Source organism: Macaca thibetana, chromosome 6 (assembly GCF_024542745.1).
Source record: "Macaca thibetana thibetana isolate TM-01 chromosome 6, ASM2454274v1, whole genome shotgun sequence".
NCBI classification, from domain to species: Eukaryota; Metazoa; Chordata; class Mammalia; order Primates; family Cercopithecidae; genus Macaca; species Macaca thibetana.
In genome coordinates, this window is record NC_065583.1 from 48,278,531 (window position 1) to 48,296,321 (window position 17,791).

General features: G+C 47.2%; 1 protein-coding gene across 3 annotated transcripts in view; it reads left to right on the forward strand.

Moving 5' to 3' along the window:
• FSTL4 (follistatin like 4) overlaps nt 1-17,791 on the forward strand; it is a 412,553-nt gene that overhangs the window by 191,033 nt on the left and 203,729 nt on the right. For all 3 annotated transcript variants that reach the window (XM_050792758.1, XM_050792761.1, XM_050792760.1), the window contains exon 4: nt 14,177-14,425. In XM_050792758.1, coding sequence (XP_050648715.1) covers nt 14,177-14,425 — 249 coding nt within the window. The remainder of the gene's footprint in view (nt 1-14,176; nt 14,426-17,791) is intronic.

The window sequence follows — 17,791 nt, forward strand, 5'->3', positions numbered from 1 at the left end:
ACCCCTGTATTTACCTCGAAGTGTTTCTTTAATTGTTGGATTCTACTTTTAAAAGTCATAATCTGACTTCGGCCTCTGGCAATATGGCAGATAAAGATTTTTAAAATCCTTTTAAACATTGGTATGCTTGGTAAGAAAATAAGGACTATCTAGAGGCTAAAAATACAAGTGAAATCAGGAATCCAGAGAGGTAAGATAGCTGTGAGACTGACTTTACCTTGAGGGCTTTGCCAAACTAGGTGAACATTGGTTTTGGTTTACATACCCTCCATGACTCAGGGTACCAAGGACAAATCCCAGGGTCCTTCCGAGGTGGGCATATGTGGAATGTTCCCACTCCCAGTCCCCTATATATATATACACCTGGGCCCCTCAAGGGCTATATCTGCAGTGTAAGGGTGAACAAGAAAGAGAAATCCACCCAGTCCCAAGGACTGGCAAGAAAATGTTCCTGTCTCAAATCTTGGCACTGAGTAGAGACAGAGAAATTTCCTTGATAATTTATAACCATAGGCTGATCTCCATAAGGAATTGTAGCTCATATGCAAACTACCTGAGTAGCCTGAAAAATCTCAAACATAAAATTTAGGTTTTGGAAAACATAAAATTTAGTCCTTGGATGCCTGGCACAATCAAGAAGAGCCTATATCCAAACTATATCTCAAACATTTTCACAGATTAATTTCTAGAAAATGTGAGCTCTTTTAAAAAGAAATCAAAACACCAAAAGAGGGTACCCTGTAAGAACCAACATAATCTATGAATAACAAAATGATACCGAATATAAAATATGTATATTTAGTATTTTTAAAAAATTAAAAATATGATTGAAAATCAAGAGATTTTACAAATGACCAATCATCTTTATGAATGGCTAAAAAGAATTTCTGAAAATTCAAAATTCAAAACTCAGTAGAAGAGTGTAACAACAGTAGGTTAGAAATAGCTGAAGAGGTAAGTTAAGAGCTGGAAGACTGGTTTGAAAAAATTATACACAATGCAACATAGAAAAACTAAAGATGAGAAATGTGACAGAGATAAGAGATAGAATGAAAATTTGTAGCATATGTCTAATTAGAATACCTGGGAAAGAAGGAGAGAGAGAATGGAATAGAGATACCATTTAATGGAAGATAGGTAAGAATATTCAAGAATTGATGAAAGACAGAAATCCTCACTGTCAGGAAACCTGATGAATTATAAGCAGAATAAATGCAAAGAAGTATGTGTGTTTGCATCACAAAGAAATTGCAGAAAACTAGAGAAGATGTTAAAATTATCCAAACATCAAAAATGGATTATCTACAAAGGAATGAAAAGGCTATCAGGTGACATCTCAACAAAGCCAGAGGGCAAATGTTTATCAAGTTGAAAGAAAAAAAAAATACATGAATGTAAGAATAATTACACAGCATAAATAGCTCTTTAAAATTAGGATAAACTAGACATTTTAGACAAACATAACAAAGATAATTTAAGGTATAAGAAGGAATTATGGGCCAGGCGCGGTGGCTTACGCCTGTAATCCCAGCACTCTGGGAGGCCGAGGCGGGCGGATCACAAGGTCGGGAGATCCAGACCATGCTGGCTAACATGGTGAAACCCTGTCTCTACTAAAAAAAATACAAAATAGTAGCCGGGCGTGATGGCAGGCACCTATAGTCCCAGCTACTCAGGAGGCTGAGGCAGGAGAATGGCGTGAACCTGGGAGGCAGAGCTTGCAGTGAGCCGAGATCGTGCCACTGCACTCCAGCCTGGGCGACAGAGCAAGACTCCTTCTCAAAAAAAAAAAGGAATTATGAGGAATAAAGATAGACTCACAATATAGAGTGTTGTCATATAGTTAGGTCAGGAAGGGTTCTAAGGTGTTCTAAGGTTCTTCATGGGGAGGGTTAAAGTGTTGATTATAGACTTTGGCTTAATTATACATTTTAAAATTTGAGATAAACAGTAGAAGAATAAAAGAGATATTTAATGTTTATATGAGTAGAAGAAGAAAATCAGGGTGAAGTATTTGATTCAAAATAAGGAAACAAAAGGGAGAAAGAGGACCACAGAAAAAAGCAAATAAACAATCTAATATAAACTAAATAAATAGCATGTTTATGTGAGGGTACTATAAGGAAAATGAATGAATCACCGCTATATGCAGACATGGGTGTAACTAAATATAGTGTGAGAGCAAAAGAAGAAAAGTCTCAGATGAGTACATAGAGTGTGATTCATTTATATGAAGTTCAAAAGCATGTAAAACAACATACTGCATAGAAATACAAAGGTGAGATAAACCAAAATAATGATAAACACAAAATTCAGGCTAATGACTATCTCTGAGTGGCAATGAGGGAATAGAATTGGAGAGGGACAAATGGGAAAATTCAAAATGAAAGACACGTTTCTTTTTCTTTAAATGAATGGATTCGTCCATGTTTGTTGTATGATAATGCTTAAGCCATCCACAGAGTGGATGAGTGTTCTTTTCTGTCTACTCATTATTTAATAGAAATAAGTTAAACATTTATAGTTATTCAAATTTGATTTTTTATGTGGTGTGAAATAGGTTTCCAATGTTGTTTCATTCTAGGTAGATAGCAGGTTGCCCCAGCATCACCTATCAGAGAGCTATCATTTTCCCATTGGAGTGGTAACTCTTGTTACCCATCTAATTTTCATATACATTGGGATTTATTTCTTGACCCTGTTTTCTGTTTTATTGCCAAATCTGCAGTCATCGATTTGCCTATTCCTAGGTCGATCTCATATTGATTTTATCACAGCAGTTTTCTGGCTTGAATGTTTTAGTATCTGGGAAGGCACATCCCCCTACACTATTCTTTCTCTTATTTTTCTTGGTTATCTGGGGCACTTATTACTTCAAATGAACTTTTTAAGATCATTTTATCTAAGTCTAAAATAATCGCATTAAATTTGTATATTTATGAGAATGTCTTCCTACCCACAAATAAGAAATGTTCCAATCTTATTTTATGACCTTCAATAGGGTTTTATAGCCTTTTTTTATATTGGTCTTGTGGCTTTCTTGTCAAATTTGTTTATTAACATTTTACAGTTTTTACCATGATTATGAGTAGACGGTTTTTCCCTTTTTCACTTCTAATTATTTATTGCTACTGTTAAGAGGAATGATTAATTTTGGCATATTTATCATCTGTCCAACTAGTTTCATAATTCTGTTATAATTTTAATATTTTTTCACTGGAGTCTCTTGGATTTCTAAGTATACAGATACATAATCAGCAAAAAGAGATTGTTGTTAGCTGTCTTTCTTTTCCAAATGTTAATGATTATTTCATTTTCTTGTCTTATTATACTTCCTTTATGAATAAGAATGGTGATAACAAATATCCTTGTCTGGCTCCTGATTTTAATTGGAAACACTTAGCGATTGGCTATTTAAGGAGTTTTCTTCTATTTCTTGGTCCTTAAAGTTTTAAATGGAATTATTACTGTATTTTAAGACTTTCTTTATTTCTATTTTCACTCTAGGTTTTGAGATGTGTCTTCTACTTGATCTTGGAAGACTGGAGTCTTAATAGTGACCATTCTTTCCTTAAATTGCCCTGATTTTCTTAACCTTGGAAGACTTGAAGTCTTAATAGTGAACATTATCTCCTTAAATTCTTTCCTGAAATTCTCCTGATTTTCTTGTCGGCTCAAAAATCATAGTTCCCTCAAAAACCCTCTTTGTGCTGCGCTTGATTCTCGTGGTGTTTTGGTATTTTGTTGTCACTATTTAAGGTGTCCCCCCTCCCCTGCAGTAGCTGTAATTCTAGTCGTTTTTTCAGAGGCTGGAGCTCCCGATGTATATGGTTCTTTTCCATAGCCTGTTTGAAGGCAACATTGAAGTACCTTGAGGTGGTGGTGGTCTCACAGAAAGTACCTGATAGGGCAGTTGCTGACCCTATGAGCTTCTCGTAGAAGTAGACAGGTTGTCAGGCCCCAGTGGAGACCCCTGGTCTCCACGTGCTCTCCTGGACTCAGGGGTAGAGCAGACCAGCCTACCCATGCATTCAGGAAAGCCAGCCTCCCAGAACCCTCAGGCCCACCTGTCAGAGGCTTCAGCCACTGCTTGGCTCAGTTGAGCCAGGGGATTGAAGTTGAAAATAGATGAAATCAAATTGTCCAATATTGTTACTAAGCTTTGTCTTGATATTATCCAGTGCATGTTTTTATGGCTGATAATCCCATTGAGAGACAAGGGCAGATCCTTGAGAGGAGAAATTGAAATGCTCCTGATTATAAAATGGTAGTTTTTTGTGCTAATATTAGATATTTTAATTGGGCCCCTGTTTTTTTCTTTAAAAGTAGAATGAGGGAGAAAAGCATGTTGTTACTGTGATACACATCTATGACAGGTGATCCAACCAAGGCAAGGTGCGGACCGGGGCGGCCCTTGTATGGCAGGTAAAGGGCCCTGGGAGAATTTAGCTCCCCATCTGTGCTGGCAAGTCTCCAAGGATAAAGTGACAAGGAGCATCACAGTGGCTCACGAGTAACTCCACAGTGATTCTTGAAATAATTGGAGGCAGCCTGGGGTGTCACGGCCTTGAATCATTAGTTGGTGGAAAAGCAGGAAAGAACCCACGTAGTGGCGCATCAGCGAGACGGTGCAGACCGTGGAGAGCAGCAACATCTGGTCCCCTTGGCTCCAAGACGGAAGGAGCCCAGAGGAGCTGGAGAAAGTGACAAAGGAGCTAAGTACCTGAAGGAAAAATGAGGGCTGGTGACAGGGAATAAGACAGATGCAAGCTGAAGAGGCTTTAGGCAAAGGAAAGGAACTCGGGGGTAGGAATATATTTGGAGGAAGTGTTCTAAAACAAAGCCGTTTTGTAAAAGAAACTCTCCCAAGGGCAGAAATCCTATTGTACTTGACATTTTTATGCAGCTTTTCTTCCCAAGAAGGTCTCCAAAATAACCCTTTAAAAGCCGGTTGAGATAACTTGATAAGACAAATAGAGGGAAAAGAAAAAGGTTTGTGGAGTTTTATTATCGCCAAAAGACATCCAAGTTAAAACACAGGCTCTGATGTACATCCTCAATTCATAGATGTGGGATGATTTTTTTCGATCTCAGGGATCGCTATGCAGCCCTCTCACGTACCCATGAGGAAACTGAGGCTCACCACACCTTGTAGATCCCAGGTCGCTGTTCTCCCACCAAGGGCTTTCTACAATCTCCACTCTTTCCACTCAATCTGTGACCATGTCTGTTTCTGTAGAACCATTGATTGATTACTCAGCTCTCTATCCAGCCAATCTTGGGTCTCTGTTTCTGTAAAACCATTGATTGATGATTCAGCTCTCTATCCAGCCAATCTTGGTCTCTGCAGTGTCTTCATCACATTCAGTCTTCCACCCAGCCCGTTCTGTGCCAGGCCCGGTGCTGAGCTCTGAAGTGGAGCCTGATTCCAGCCCTGAAACCACAGACGCTGCCTGACGCCCAGCCTGGAGTTCTGAGCAGCTGTGAAGGTGCTGCTGGGGCCCTGCCTCAGGGCCTGCTGTTCTGCCTAAGGAACCACAGGAGTGGGGTCCTCAGGCCAGCAGCCTGGCAGCATCCTTTAGGTGGAAGAGGCCTGGGAAGGCTGGGGGGAAATCTCTGGAAATGGTGAGTCAGGTAGTTTCACTGTTGTCACACACAGTAGCTGGGAAGATGACACACAGTGCAAAGGGCTCCCAGAAGGAGGGAAACCATAGGACCTATCTGTAGCAGGTGAGCCTGAGAGGTTTGCAAGATATGCTGGCATTGGGCCCAGGTCAGGGGATGCCTTTGAAACTGAACTCCAGGGTTCCTCTGGCAGGCCAGCGGCCCTGGTGACTACCTGACACTGCCCTTAGGTGTTGAGTGGAGCCTGCAGTTTGTGCTGTGAGTTAGTTCCAGTCACTTTGCCCTGAGAATGTATAATTTCAGACTCCCCCACCTTGGAAGCCCTGGCGCAAGGGAAATGGTAAGGGAAGCATTTCCTTGGGGTATTTTGAAGCGTGCTATTTTGCATCTGCCTTTTTAAAAACCATTCAATACTTTCAACATAAATATGTTCACCTTTCCATTAAGGCTGGCCTCCCGAAGACAGCAACCACCCCACATTTGCATGCACTTGAATCAGTAAAACCAAATGGCTACTTCTTTTCCAGTCCTATTTATTCAACCTTTCACCAATTCGGAGTGTCCGAATTGAGCACTTACTAAGCGCCAAGCTCTCTACATGAATTATCTCATGTAATCCTCAAAGCAATCCTGTAAGGGGCAGACCATTGTTATCCTCACTTTTAAATAGGGAAAAGATGGTGGAACCTTGTCTGGGCTTACGCAGCTATCAACTGTGAAGGAGCACAGGACTGGGTGGAGGCCAAGGTTTTACTGTGTTACTGTGTTACTTGAGACCGAGAGGGATTAACACAAGCGCTGTAGGAAGTTCTGTTGCAGCACTCCCCCAACCCCCCCCGCCCCCCACCCCTGCCCCTGCCCCACCCCCGCCCCTGCCCCTGCCCCACCCCCGCCCCAGTGAAGAGGAGCTGCCTGTCAGCTCTGTCAGCTCCCACCGCAGCAACATGGCCTCTGGCTCCAGCGCCTTCTCCCTCTGCTCTACCAGGGGCCTTTCCCAGGAGAAAGTTCTCTCTGTCTCAGTAAGTCTCCGCTAAGTGACTTGGAGCCTCACGTTCCTCCCTTTCTGGGGTCTTTTTGTGAGGCTGGGGGCTCTGAAGGAAGATGCCCCAGGCAGAAGAAAGAGATGAGAGTCCTTGGCAGCTCCCTCAGGTGATGTTGGTTAGTGTAGGGATTTTGGTGGTATTGAGAAAATTATCCAAAACTTGGGAATAAGGCAAAGAGAGGGTGGCAAGTCCTCCCTCTGGGACCTTGTTTACTAGATCTGCCCAAGGATTATTTGCTGATCCAGGCTAGAGGGTTATGTCTTTGTTCAACTCACAATTTACCACTGATTAAAGGCCCAGACTGCAGTGACATGTTAACTTTCACATTTGTTCCCAGTAAAAATGCACATGATTCTTTTTGGTGGAAAAGAGAACCCGAAATGTTGTGGTTTTCTTACCAGGCAGGTCACTCACCTACTGTGTGCCTAGCCTAGGCATCTCATCCCAGCCTTCTTTCTCCGGTGCCCATGTGGTTCCTCCAGTCCTCCTGTGAACCAGCATCTGCACTGTGGGCTCTCTCATTAAGAAGGCAAACACAGCTTTAACACATGCTCATTTTAGATTCTCATGACAGTCACATTTTTAAGTTTTTGAAAAGTATGCTTTGGCACTTGTGTTTGGTGTTTGATCTTCAACTGTGACCAAAAATAACCACCTCCAAAAGCCGTGCCCTGGGGCATTGGACAATATGTAGAAACCTATTTGTGCTTTGGTTTGATACAAATTGGTTAGATAGAAACTCTTTTGGCACAATTGAGAGGCCTACTGACAGATGAAAGGTGTTCCTTGTCTCTTCTTGTTCCAGGCATTTCTGACTTTGAAGTCAATTTATCAGACCTCAGGTTAGGATCTGTAAACATTATGCATGACAGGTTGCACTACCTTCCAGCAATGGGCAACCATGTGTTTCTGTTGAGCTTTGGGATTGGAAAATGTGGTCAAGTCTTTCAGAGCTGGTCAAACTGCTTTCATCAAGTGCACAAGAACCTCAGCATACAGGCTGTGCTCACTGGTTGAGTTTGAAATCACCTGTGGTCACTGAGCGTACATCACATCTGCCCAGCAGTCACCTGTCCCGTTTCAGGCAAAATAGCAGGAGTGGAGACAGGGAGGTGATGAAGCTGGAAACATCATAGTGGGCAAGGGGCTTAATGGCCAGGTGTCCATGCATGACAAGGAGTGGGTTTGGGCCTGTGATGTTCACAGATCCAAGCAGGGCTTCCTTCTGCAGCCCTGTAAACCTCTAGCCTTTATAGAAGTTGCTACCTGGGCCTCTAAGCTATGTGTCCATGAGGTGGATGAGCAGCAGCCATCCTGCAGCCGGGGTTGCTGATGTGTGGATGTATCCTGACGCTGGAGAAGCTCACACTATGGACATCTAGATCCTCCTGGCATGAGTTCCTTGAAGCAGGGACCATATTGCCAGCTGAGCAGATTATCCCAAGTTCGAGGGATTTGGAGTGAGACTGATGCAAAGTTAGGCTCTACCACCTACTTGCTGTCTAACCATAGGCAAGTCACTTGACTCATGTTTCCTAATCTGTAAAATGGGCATATATTCATGCCACAAATATGTGCTGACTAGGGCCTGTGTGTCTACTTAATAGAGCTTTGAGGAGGATTAAAGGAGCATCAGACGAACACATAGATTCTCAGAGTTTAGCATGGTGCCTGGTGGGCATGCCTCAGTAAATAATAGTCACTTTACACATGACCTTCTCTGGCTGGGTGTTAACACACATATGTCCTTGGGAGGAATCACAGATTCTCTTCCCAACCCTTGAGTATAAATGAGGCGTTACAGGCTGGAGGTGGACCTGACGCAGCCCCAGCACCCAGGGCATCTAGGAGTATGGAGGCCCTCACCAAGGTGGCCTGTGGTCAGAGCTCAGAGAGGGCTGCTCTCTTCCCACCAGCAGCCCTGAGGGGTGCCGAGAGTTTTCTGGCCCCTAAGAGGAGGACAGACCTCTTTCAGCTGGGGGGACTGAGTGGTGGGGTGGCGGGGCCTCACCCTACTTTCCAGGTAGGACAGTTGGGCAGGGTGAAACTTTGCATCTGCCTCACAGCTCCCTGCAGACTGAGTCTGCCTGGTGATGTTTACCTTGGGGCAGGGCTTCAGGAGTCAGGCCTCTTCTTACACCAGGCCTCCTCGCCCTGTATGCCAGGTTCCAGGGCACCCGAGGGTACTTCACTCTCTCCTTCCCCCAGGTCTCTGCCATCTTCGCCATCAGGTCTCAGGTCTAATCTCACCTCCTGAAAGAGGCTTCCCTGACCACCAGAGTAAAGTGTGCCGGCTGCAGCACCCTGGTTATTTCCTTCTTCTCATTTAACACCATCTATGCTTGTCTTGTTTCTTGTTTGCCAGTTCACCCTCTTGTGTGTCTTCCTACACTGTCATGGTAGTGCCCTGAGGATAGGAGCCTATTCTGTCTGAATCCCCAGCACCTGGAATCGGGACTGGCACATAGTGAGTGCTCAGTAAATATTTGTTGGATGAATAGACAGATGGCAAGCTGGCAAGCAGGCACTCCGGAAGTGCCCCGTTGTTACCACCCACCCTGTCTTAGGGTGGACATGGCATGGGACTGGAGCGTGGGGCTCTGCCTGGTTCTCACACAATCCTGAATTCTCTAGCCGCATACCAGGCACTTGGGTGGTTTCTGCAATGAGAGAGTCAACACTGATAGGCACTCTCTGTCCCTGGATCACCTTGCCACGTGTGAAAGTATAAGTTATCTTAAAGCAGGGAAGAATACTGGGACTGTTGCCTCCAATCCCTGGAGGCGCACCCCACATATCTGCACATGGCTACATGCACGTGGCTCTTCCACAGGCAAAGCCTCAGCTCTGGGTCATTAAGAAACCCAACCATGACCCCAGGTGAGGGCTGCCGCTCCCCTGTGTGTTGGTATGTCAAGACCTGGAGGATAAAGTATATAAGGCCATGTATAAAAGGCTGTATCTGCCCATGACAGGCACTTGGCTGGACAAGTACCTCTGCTGCAGAAGCTGGAGACAGCTGCTGTGCTGGGCTGGGGTTCGTGGCAGGTGGCAGATGAGGTTCTTGAGGTTCTTGGTGCTGCACACACTGCCTCTGGTCTTCTGCCTTCACACCCTGCTCTTCTCAGTCAGTTTTGGGCTTTCCAGTGAGTGGCCTCCTCAGAGCCAAGCCATCACCTCATTGAGGCCTCATAGTGAGTTGGGAATTGAGTGCTAGGTCGTGTACTGGGGGCACTGACAGCCTTCAAGAGGAGGCCTAGGCAGAACCTCTGGCTGAGATGGGAGCAGGGAGCTCCCAAGGCCTTGTCAGGAGAGATGGGCTCTCATCAGTAGTCAAGCTGGAGATGAGGTCTCAGACACAGAAAAGCTGTGTTGGGAAGAATGTGGCAGCAGGCCGTTGGCATCCAAGAGTGGAAGAGCTCGTGGCTTTTCCCTCATTGCCACTCGGGGCACTATCCCTGAGAAGGGAGCACTCATGAGTTTTCTCTGGGCTGAAGCAGTTACAGAGGCTGAGTCAGAGTTTGGAAGCAAAATTACCCAACTTTCTGTGCTCTTGGTTGTGGCTGGCTGTGGTGAAACAACGGAGGGGCTTCCTGCTCCAGGTGGATGTAGACCCGCTCTCTCTGGGGCCCATCTCAGAACTCAGCCTCCTTTTATGCCCTCCACCGGCGCCAGACAGGCTTGCCTTCCACAACCACTCAACTACACCACCTGTACCTATCCATGCTCCCAGTTCATGGCAGTCCTGGGTCTGTGGCATTCTTATTGAGAATCCTTAATCAGATTACAGCGGGAGTCTTTAGCACCAACTGGTACCAATAGACTTGTTTCTCCTGCCGCCATAATGTTAATGTAACAGTTCCCATTTCTGACCATGTTCAGTAAATTTAATTTGTGTTGAAAAGCAGCTTATTTGGCAAGATGATCAGTTTTTAACCTGACTAAATGGCTTTCTTGATGACTATAAATTAAGCACATTGTACTTTTCATGCATTGTAGTTGTCCTCATAAATACTATAGGCAGTTGCTGGTAGTCTCACTTGGTTACCTTTCCCATTACTGTTTTATCGTCATCGTAGTAGGAGTGGGGAATTCATTGTTTTAATGACAAGGAGGAAGTGGTAACAAGGGGCTTGTTTAATGAGGAGCCCACCCCTAGGTCAGCATGTCTGGGGCTGTGGATCAGATTCTGGGCCTTCCCCAACCCAAGGTATTCTCAACGCTCTGTGGGGCCTTTGTGAAGGGCATATGCAGGGCCTTCATGCTACTTTTGTCTTAATTGCAAGTAATCAGGAATCAAATATTTGCCGACAGTCAATTTCCATGTCAGGGAGAACATGAGTGTTCTTGAAAACTTCAATAGCCACAGGTTGGCACCAGTGTTTCCTTAACACTGACCCTCGGAGTGCAGCCTGCAGGGAAGGCCATGGGAGCCTCCCCAGCAAGCTAAGCAAACGTGGGCGCCTGCTGCCCTGTGTGATGCTGGGCCTCAGAGGTGCTCACTACCATCTGGACACACCGCTTTCAAAGGAGGGGTCGGGGAAAGTAGCTTCTCCCCCAGCCCCCCATGAACTGGCTTTGGTTTGCCTGCCTGGGCTGGAGGAGGTGGTCTCTGAAGCCCCTTCCAGCTCTGCTTCTCCAGGATTCCAGTTCTCTTTACTCCAGAAAGCCCATCTCTACAGACATCCATCTTCCCCTCATACATCTACCCTTCCACTTCCCTCCTGCCTGCTTTGGAGAAGGCAAGGGAAAATGTACCCCCACTGGGCCAACACATGTGAGGCTTCACCAGCCTCCCCATCTGACCCCTAGCCGGCTTCTTACCTGCACTGAATTAGCCTTCAGGAGATCAGTTCTGAACATTTCTGCATTTCTTAAAACCTGAGTATACTGGGGCCACACGAAGAGAAAGGCCCAGCACTTTTGGGGCCTCCTGAGGCCAGGGCAGGGCAGGCACTTTGGGGTAGGAGGCTTCAGAGAGGGACACTTGGACTTGGGCTGGTAGCAAGCACTTCATAGAGGAAATGCCTACAAGGGTGACTTGGAACTGGTTTAACCAGAGGGAGAGAGCAATGGGGGCCAGGGCACACACCCTGAAGCAGGCTCAGAGCCCAGGGTGCAGAGACTTTGCCTCTTGTTTCTTCAAAATGGGCAATTAGTGGGTTGCATCCTATCTGCATGGGAAGGTTATTAAAACAGTGATCTGATGGCAGTGCTCTGCGTCCTGGCCCTGTCTTGGGAGAGAAACAAAGCCTGATATTTTTGGAGCTGTTAGTTTGTTCTAGTAGCCGCCAGCACTTTCTAGGGTAACCCATTTTCCAATAACCCAGGAGAATCACGCTAATCAAACATGCTCTGTGGCAAAGCAGCCATAAACACCGTGAGTGGGGGGCCTCCAGCCCAGAGCCTCCCTGCCAGGCGCCTGCCTGCCTTCTGCCTCCTTCCCTCCCCACCACCGTCAACCTTGACAGGAAGGCGTGCAGAGGGGCTGCTGAATGCCACTGGGCCTTCATGGTGACATGCAGACAATTAGCAAAGTGGATAAAAGAGATTCCCGCCCGCTTAGGATCTGCACTTTTACACTGCTCAGAGATATTTGACCTTCTAGTTTATTATGATTCAAGAAAAAGTCAATACTTCTTAGCTTGCCAGGGTTGGAGGAATTTAAATGAATTATTGAATCAAGCAGTTAATCTGCCAATAACTGATTTTTTCCCTTTAAATCTATAATGATGAAAAGCAGACTTAACCAAAAACAAGAAAAAGGAGATCTTTCTTTCTTTCTTTCCTTTTCTTTCTTTTCTTCTTCTCTTTCTTTTCTTTCTTTTCTTTTCCTTCCTTCCTTCCCTCCCTCCTTCTTCTCTTCTCTTCTCTTCTCTTCTCTTCTCTTCTCTTTTCTTTTCTTTCTTCTTTGCTTAGACATTTTAATCCTATGGGTAGGAGCTAGGGCTGAAAGTTTGCTCATGATTACTAGGACCATTCTGTCTTGCTGAGTATTTTGATGGAGATTTAATTAACAGTTAAAGCAAAGTCTTCTGAGGCCATAAAAGTCTGTATTCACATTTCAGTTGTCTTTTGGTGTCCCTGTGTAATTCCCAACTTTCCATCTGTACCTTCAGTGACATGTGCCGATTATCTCATTTCCAGACTCCCACAATGCAGTGTGATGTTGGTGATGGATGCCTGTTTTGCCTTTTACTTAAACGTGCCCTTTCCAGCTGCCCTGACCTCTTTGGTGTGTGAGCTCTGGGTGCTGCTGCCTGAGTTCACTGTGGGTGTTGTAGGGTGCAGGGGATACTCAAGCAATGTGGCAGCTGCCATTTCCAGGGGCTCAGCCTTCTTGCCCATAACTGCAACATTGTGCTAGAAAGGACTGGGCGGTGGGGAAAGGCTGCTGGTGTCTCCCCTGATGACGTGTGTCTTGGAGAACCACATTCTCCCCCAAGGAAATGGCCAGTCACTGGTCTCCCTACCTCAGCTATCCCCACCCGCTTCCTGAACACTTGGAGCATGACTTTCTTCTTATGCCATGCTTCCTCCCTGCAATGGCTCCCCAGTGCCTACAATAGAGTACCTAAATTTCTCTGCTTGGCTCTCCAAGTCTCCCAGAAATCACACCTTGCCCCCCAACCCCACCGCTGTACAAAACTCCTACTCACATTTAGTCTTCTGAGACCTGCGAATGCCACCCACAGGGCAGCTGGGGGAGTCTTGGCTCAATCCTGCTGTGTTTCTGGGAAAACTCTTCTCTCCTTTGCAGGGCCCACTGGCACATCACCCCCTCCATCATCTCTACCACTCCCAGTTACTTCTCCCAAACTTAGCTCCCTGGCTCCCATGCCCTTTGCCTGATCTGCATACTTGTCACCACCTTACAGAATGACAAAGTCAGAAAGAGGAAAAGGCATGGCTTGTTCATCTTTGAGACCCCTAAGGTGCCTAGTACACAGCCTGGTCCAAAGTCATGATATAGTAAAGGAAAAGAAGGAAGGAAGGAAAAGTTGTTGCAGGCAGGGGGTGGGTGGGGGGATAGCTTTTTAAAGAGTCATTGATTTTAATAGGTCTCTAGTCCGGGAGGCTGACTGTGAGCCTGGGAGCAGTGGTAGCAGGCTTTGTCCTTCGGTGTAAGGTGCTTCTTTGTGAGCACAGAATGGCTGAGTGTTTTCATTTTTCAACTGGAAGCAGGAAAAGTAAGTCTAAGAAAGAACCAAGAGTTGATCAAAAGCCCCCAGCTGGGTCCTAGGATGGGCAGGTGTTGTGTTTCAGATGTTGAGAGGGAGTCAGCCATGAAACCTGAGCTCTGCAAGGCAGGACACCCTTCTTGGCACCAATGGCCACCTCATGGAGGGACAGGGACTCCCTAGGAGACCCCAAGTCCCCAGGCCCCACCTTGAGTAGCTTGGCTTCACAGGCAAATGGAGTCTGTGCTTGTGAGCTACAAAAGAGGCCCTTGACCCCAGACCCCCTGAGTGTTTGTAGCTGACCCTCTGTGTTTGTGTGTCCGGCAGGGCTTTCCAGCCACAGTGAGCTACTAGCCTCCTGCGGGAAGAAGTTCTGCAGCCGAGGGAGCCGGTGCGTGCTCAGCAGGAAGACAGGGGAGCCTGAATGCCAGTGCCTGGAGGCATGCAGGCCCAGCTACATGCCTGTGTGCGGCTCTGATGGGAGGTTTTATGAAAACCACTGTAAGCTCCACCGTGCCGCTTGCCTCCTGGGAAAGAAGATCACTGTCATCCACAGCAAGGACTGTTTCCTCAAAGGTAGGAACAGGGCCCTTGCCCTGTGGTTTTGAGTTTTGTGATGGATCTTCTAATGCCTTTTTGACAAGTGACCTGGGTGCTGAGTCTACAAGTTACATATCTGTAGGAAATAAAGACAAAGACTGGTGTGTAACAAAATGGCAGCAGTGGCATTTTGGTGATGCATACTCTACCTGTGTGCCACCTCCAGAGACCCCTGCCCTTAGAGGAAGCTTCTTGGGGAGCAGAATCCAGGCAGGTCAAATTAAACCCTGGCTGGTACAGGTTCACTAGTAACGAGACAACAGGGCACTACCCAGTTCTCCATACAGGATGGGCCTTTGCAAGGTTGTGACAAGGACCATGTTTACCCTTCTGCACAGAGTCCCATGAATCAGGAGGCTGTGCTGTGCATAGAATGTGGTCAGGCAGACACCAGCACAATGGCTCCCAGCATGGCAAGAACACAAAATCTGGCCTGGAGTAGTTGTCATTGGGAAGGCATCCCATGTCTTACCTGTCCAAAATACCTCTGAGCAAGACAAGGAAGCCTCTGGGTGGACATCAGAATATGTCCATGGAGCTGGGGCCAAAGGATTCATGCTTTGGGCTGAGATTGAGTCAGAAGAGAAGGCAAGTACCAGCTCCCACTAGACGGTAAGAGCCATCAGGGCAGCGGCTATGGCTGTTTTATGCGCTTATGTATTTGCAGCACCTAGCACAGTGCCTTGCGCCAAGAAAATGCTCAATGGCTCCCAGATGCTTGAAGATACAAGAGTCAGAATGCACATCCTGTGTTGATTGATGTGGCCCTGGTAAATAGTACATGCCATGGCCTGTAGAAGTATTTATTGTGTACAAATATTTGTGTACAAAATGGGTATACATGAATTAGGAAATGTGTAGAAGACAGAAGCAGCTTGCAGGCAGATGGAAACAGGCCCACACAGCCTGAGCTAGGAGAGCCCACCTGGAGTTGCATGAGGTCAGGAAAGTGCTTTAGGTTGTGCAGGGAGGAGAGAAGGATGCTTGGACTAGAGACTTGCCAAGTGCCTGCAACACTGGGAGACAAAGGCTTGAGAGCAGTTCAGGCTGTAGAGGCCTGGGCACCAAGTGGGAAGGGGCAGAGCTCCTGCCTCACCCTCACAGACCCCCGCTGAGGATGGTGTGATGCATGACACGTGTGTGTGGAGGCGGATTCACGGCTGAGGTGGTGGAGCAAAGGTGTGTTTGCCTCTGTTACATCTACCTGTGTCACCTGCACCCACCTAATGGGCCACTCCACTTAGCAGTCGTGGCAGCATGGAGTGCTAGGCAGGGCAGGGCTTGGGAAAGGTGCCTTTACCTGGTGATGACAATAGTCTTGGACACTTTCACGGCTGTGCTTATAATCCTAATACCGAGGTGCTTCAGAGATCATGAGACACATTATGGAAATGAGGCCAAAATGAGCCTAGGAAAAACGTCCCCAGTCTGGAAGCGCTGCCCGGCCACGTGCTACCAATTCCTCTGCAACTGTGCACACTAAAACACTTGACCAGTTGCTCCAGCTTTATTGGCCGTGTTGAGTTTTATAGACTGATGTTCCATTCTCTGGTTTCCAATATCCTCTAAATTGCATCTTCCTAAAGGTTTCTATTTCTGCATCAGAGTGTGCACAGCCTCCCTCACCATCGGTTATTCAAACAACATTTCTCATTTCATGGGAGGGAAAAACCAGCCACCACAAAACCCACCGAGGTGAGGAGGGATGGGAACAAGCTGGCGTGGAGTGGGGGGGCGGGGGGGCAGGCAGCCTTGAGCAGATCAGGGCTCAGTTCTGCTTCATGTTGATTGAATTTATCCACTGAATCCTTCTGACTCATTGAGGTTTTCACAGATTGTGAGTTGCCCCCCACTTGGTATAGCAGAACTCCTCTCTTAAGGACCCCTTTTTGGTGGAGAGTGGTGCCTGTGAGCTCCCAGAAAGACCAAGGGTGGCATCCCAGCTCTGGTACTGAGAGGTGACAACATGCTAGCAGCCCTCACTCTGGGCACCTCCTCCACCTCAGCGTCCACTCTGGCAGCACTTGAGGAGCCTTTCAGCCCACCACGGCACTGTGGGAGCCCCTCTCTGGGCTGGCGGAGGCCAGAGCCGGCTCCCTCTGCTTGCAGGTAGGTGTGGAGGGAGAGGCGCAGGCGGGAACCCAGGCTGCGCGCCGTGATCGCGGGCGGGCCAGAGTGAGTTCCAGGTGAGCGTGGGCTCGGCGGGCCCCGCACTCGGAGCGGGGAGCGGATGCCACCAGCCCCAGGCAGTGAGGAGCTTAGCACCTGGGCCAGCAGCTGCAGAGGGTGCAGCAGGGTCTCCCAACTGTGCCAGCCTGCTGGCGCTGTGCTCGAATTCTCACCGGGCCTTAGCTGCCGCCCCGCAGGGCAGGGCTTGGGACCTGCAGCCCGCCTTGCCGGAGCCTCCCCCACGCCATGGGCTCCTGCGCCCCCGAGCCTCCCCAAGCAGCGCTGCCCCTTGTGCCGCAGTGCCCTGTCCCATCCACCGCCCAAGGGCTGAGGAGTGAGGGCACAGGGCAGGGCACTGGCAGGCAGCTCAGCCTGCAGCCCCTGTGCAGGATCCACTGGGTGAAGCCAGCTGGGCTCCTGAGTCTAGTGGGGACTTGGAGAACTTTTCTCTCTACATAAGGGATTGTAAATACACCAATCAGCACCCTGTGTCTAGCTCAAGGTTTGTAAATAAACCAATCAGTACTCTGTATCTAGCTAACATAGCGGGGACTTGGAGAAACTTTATGTCTAGCTAAGAGATTGTAAATACGCCAATCAGCACCCTGTGTGTAGCTCAAGGTTTGTAAATACACCAATCAGTACTCCGTATCTAGCTAACCTAGTGGGGACTTGGAGAACTTTTCTGTTTAGCACTCTGTGTCTAGCTAAAGGATTGTAAACGCACCAATCAGCACTCTGTGTCTAGCTCAGGGATTGTAAATGCACCAATCAGCACCCTGTCAAAACGGTCCAATCAGTTCTCTGTAAAATAGACCAATCAGCTCTCTATAAAATGGACCAATCAGCAGGATGTGGGTGGGGTCATATAAGGGAATAAAAGCAGGCTGCCGCAGCCAGACAATAGCAGTTGACTGGGTTGCCTTGCAGGGTGTGGTAGCTTTGTTCTTTCCTCTTTACAATAAATATTGCTGTTGTTCACTCTTTGGGACCATGATACATTTAAAAGCTGTGATACTCACCACGGAAGTCTGCAGCTTCACTGCTGAAGCCAGCGAGGCCACAAAGCCACTGGGAAGAACAAACCACTCCAGATGCCCCGTCTTTAGAAGCTGTAATAGTCACGGTGAAGGTCTGCAGCTTCACTCCTGAAGTCAGCGAGACTACGAACTC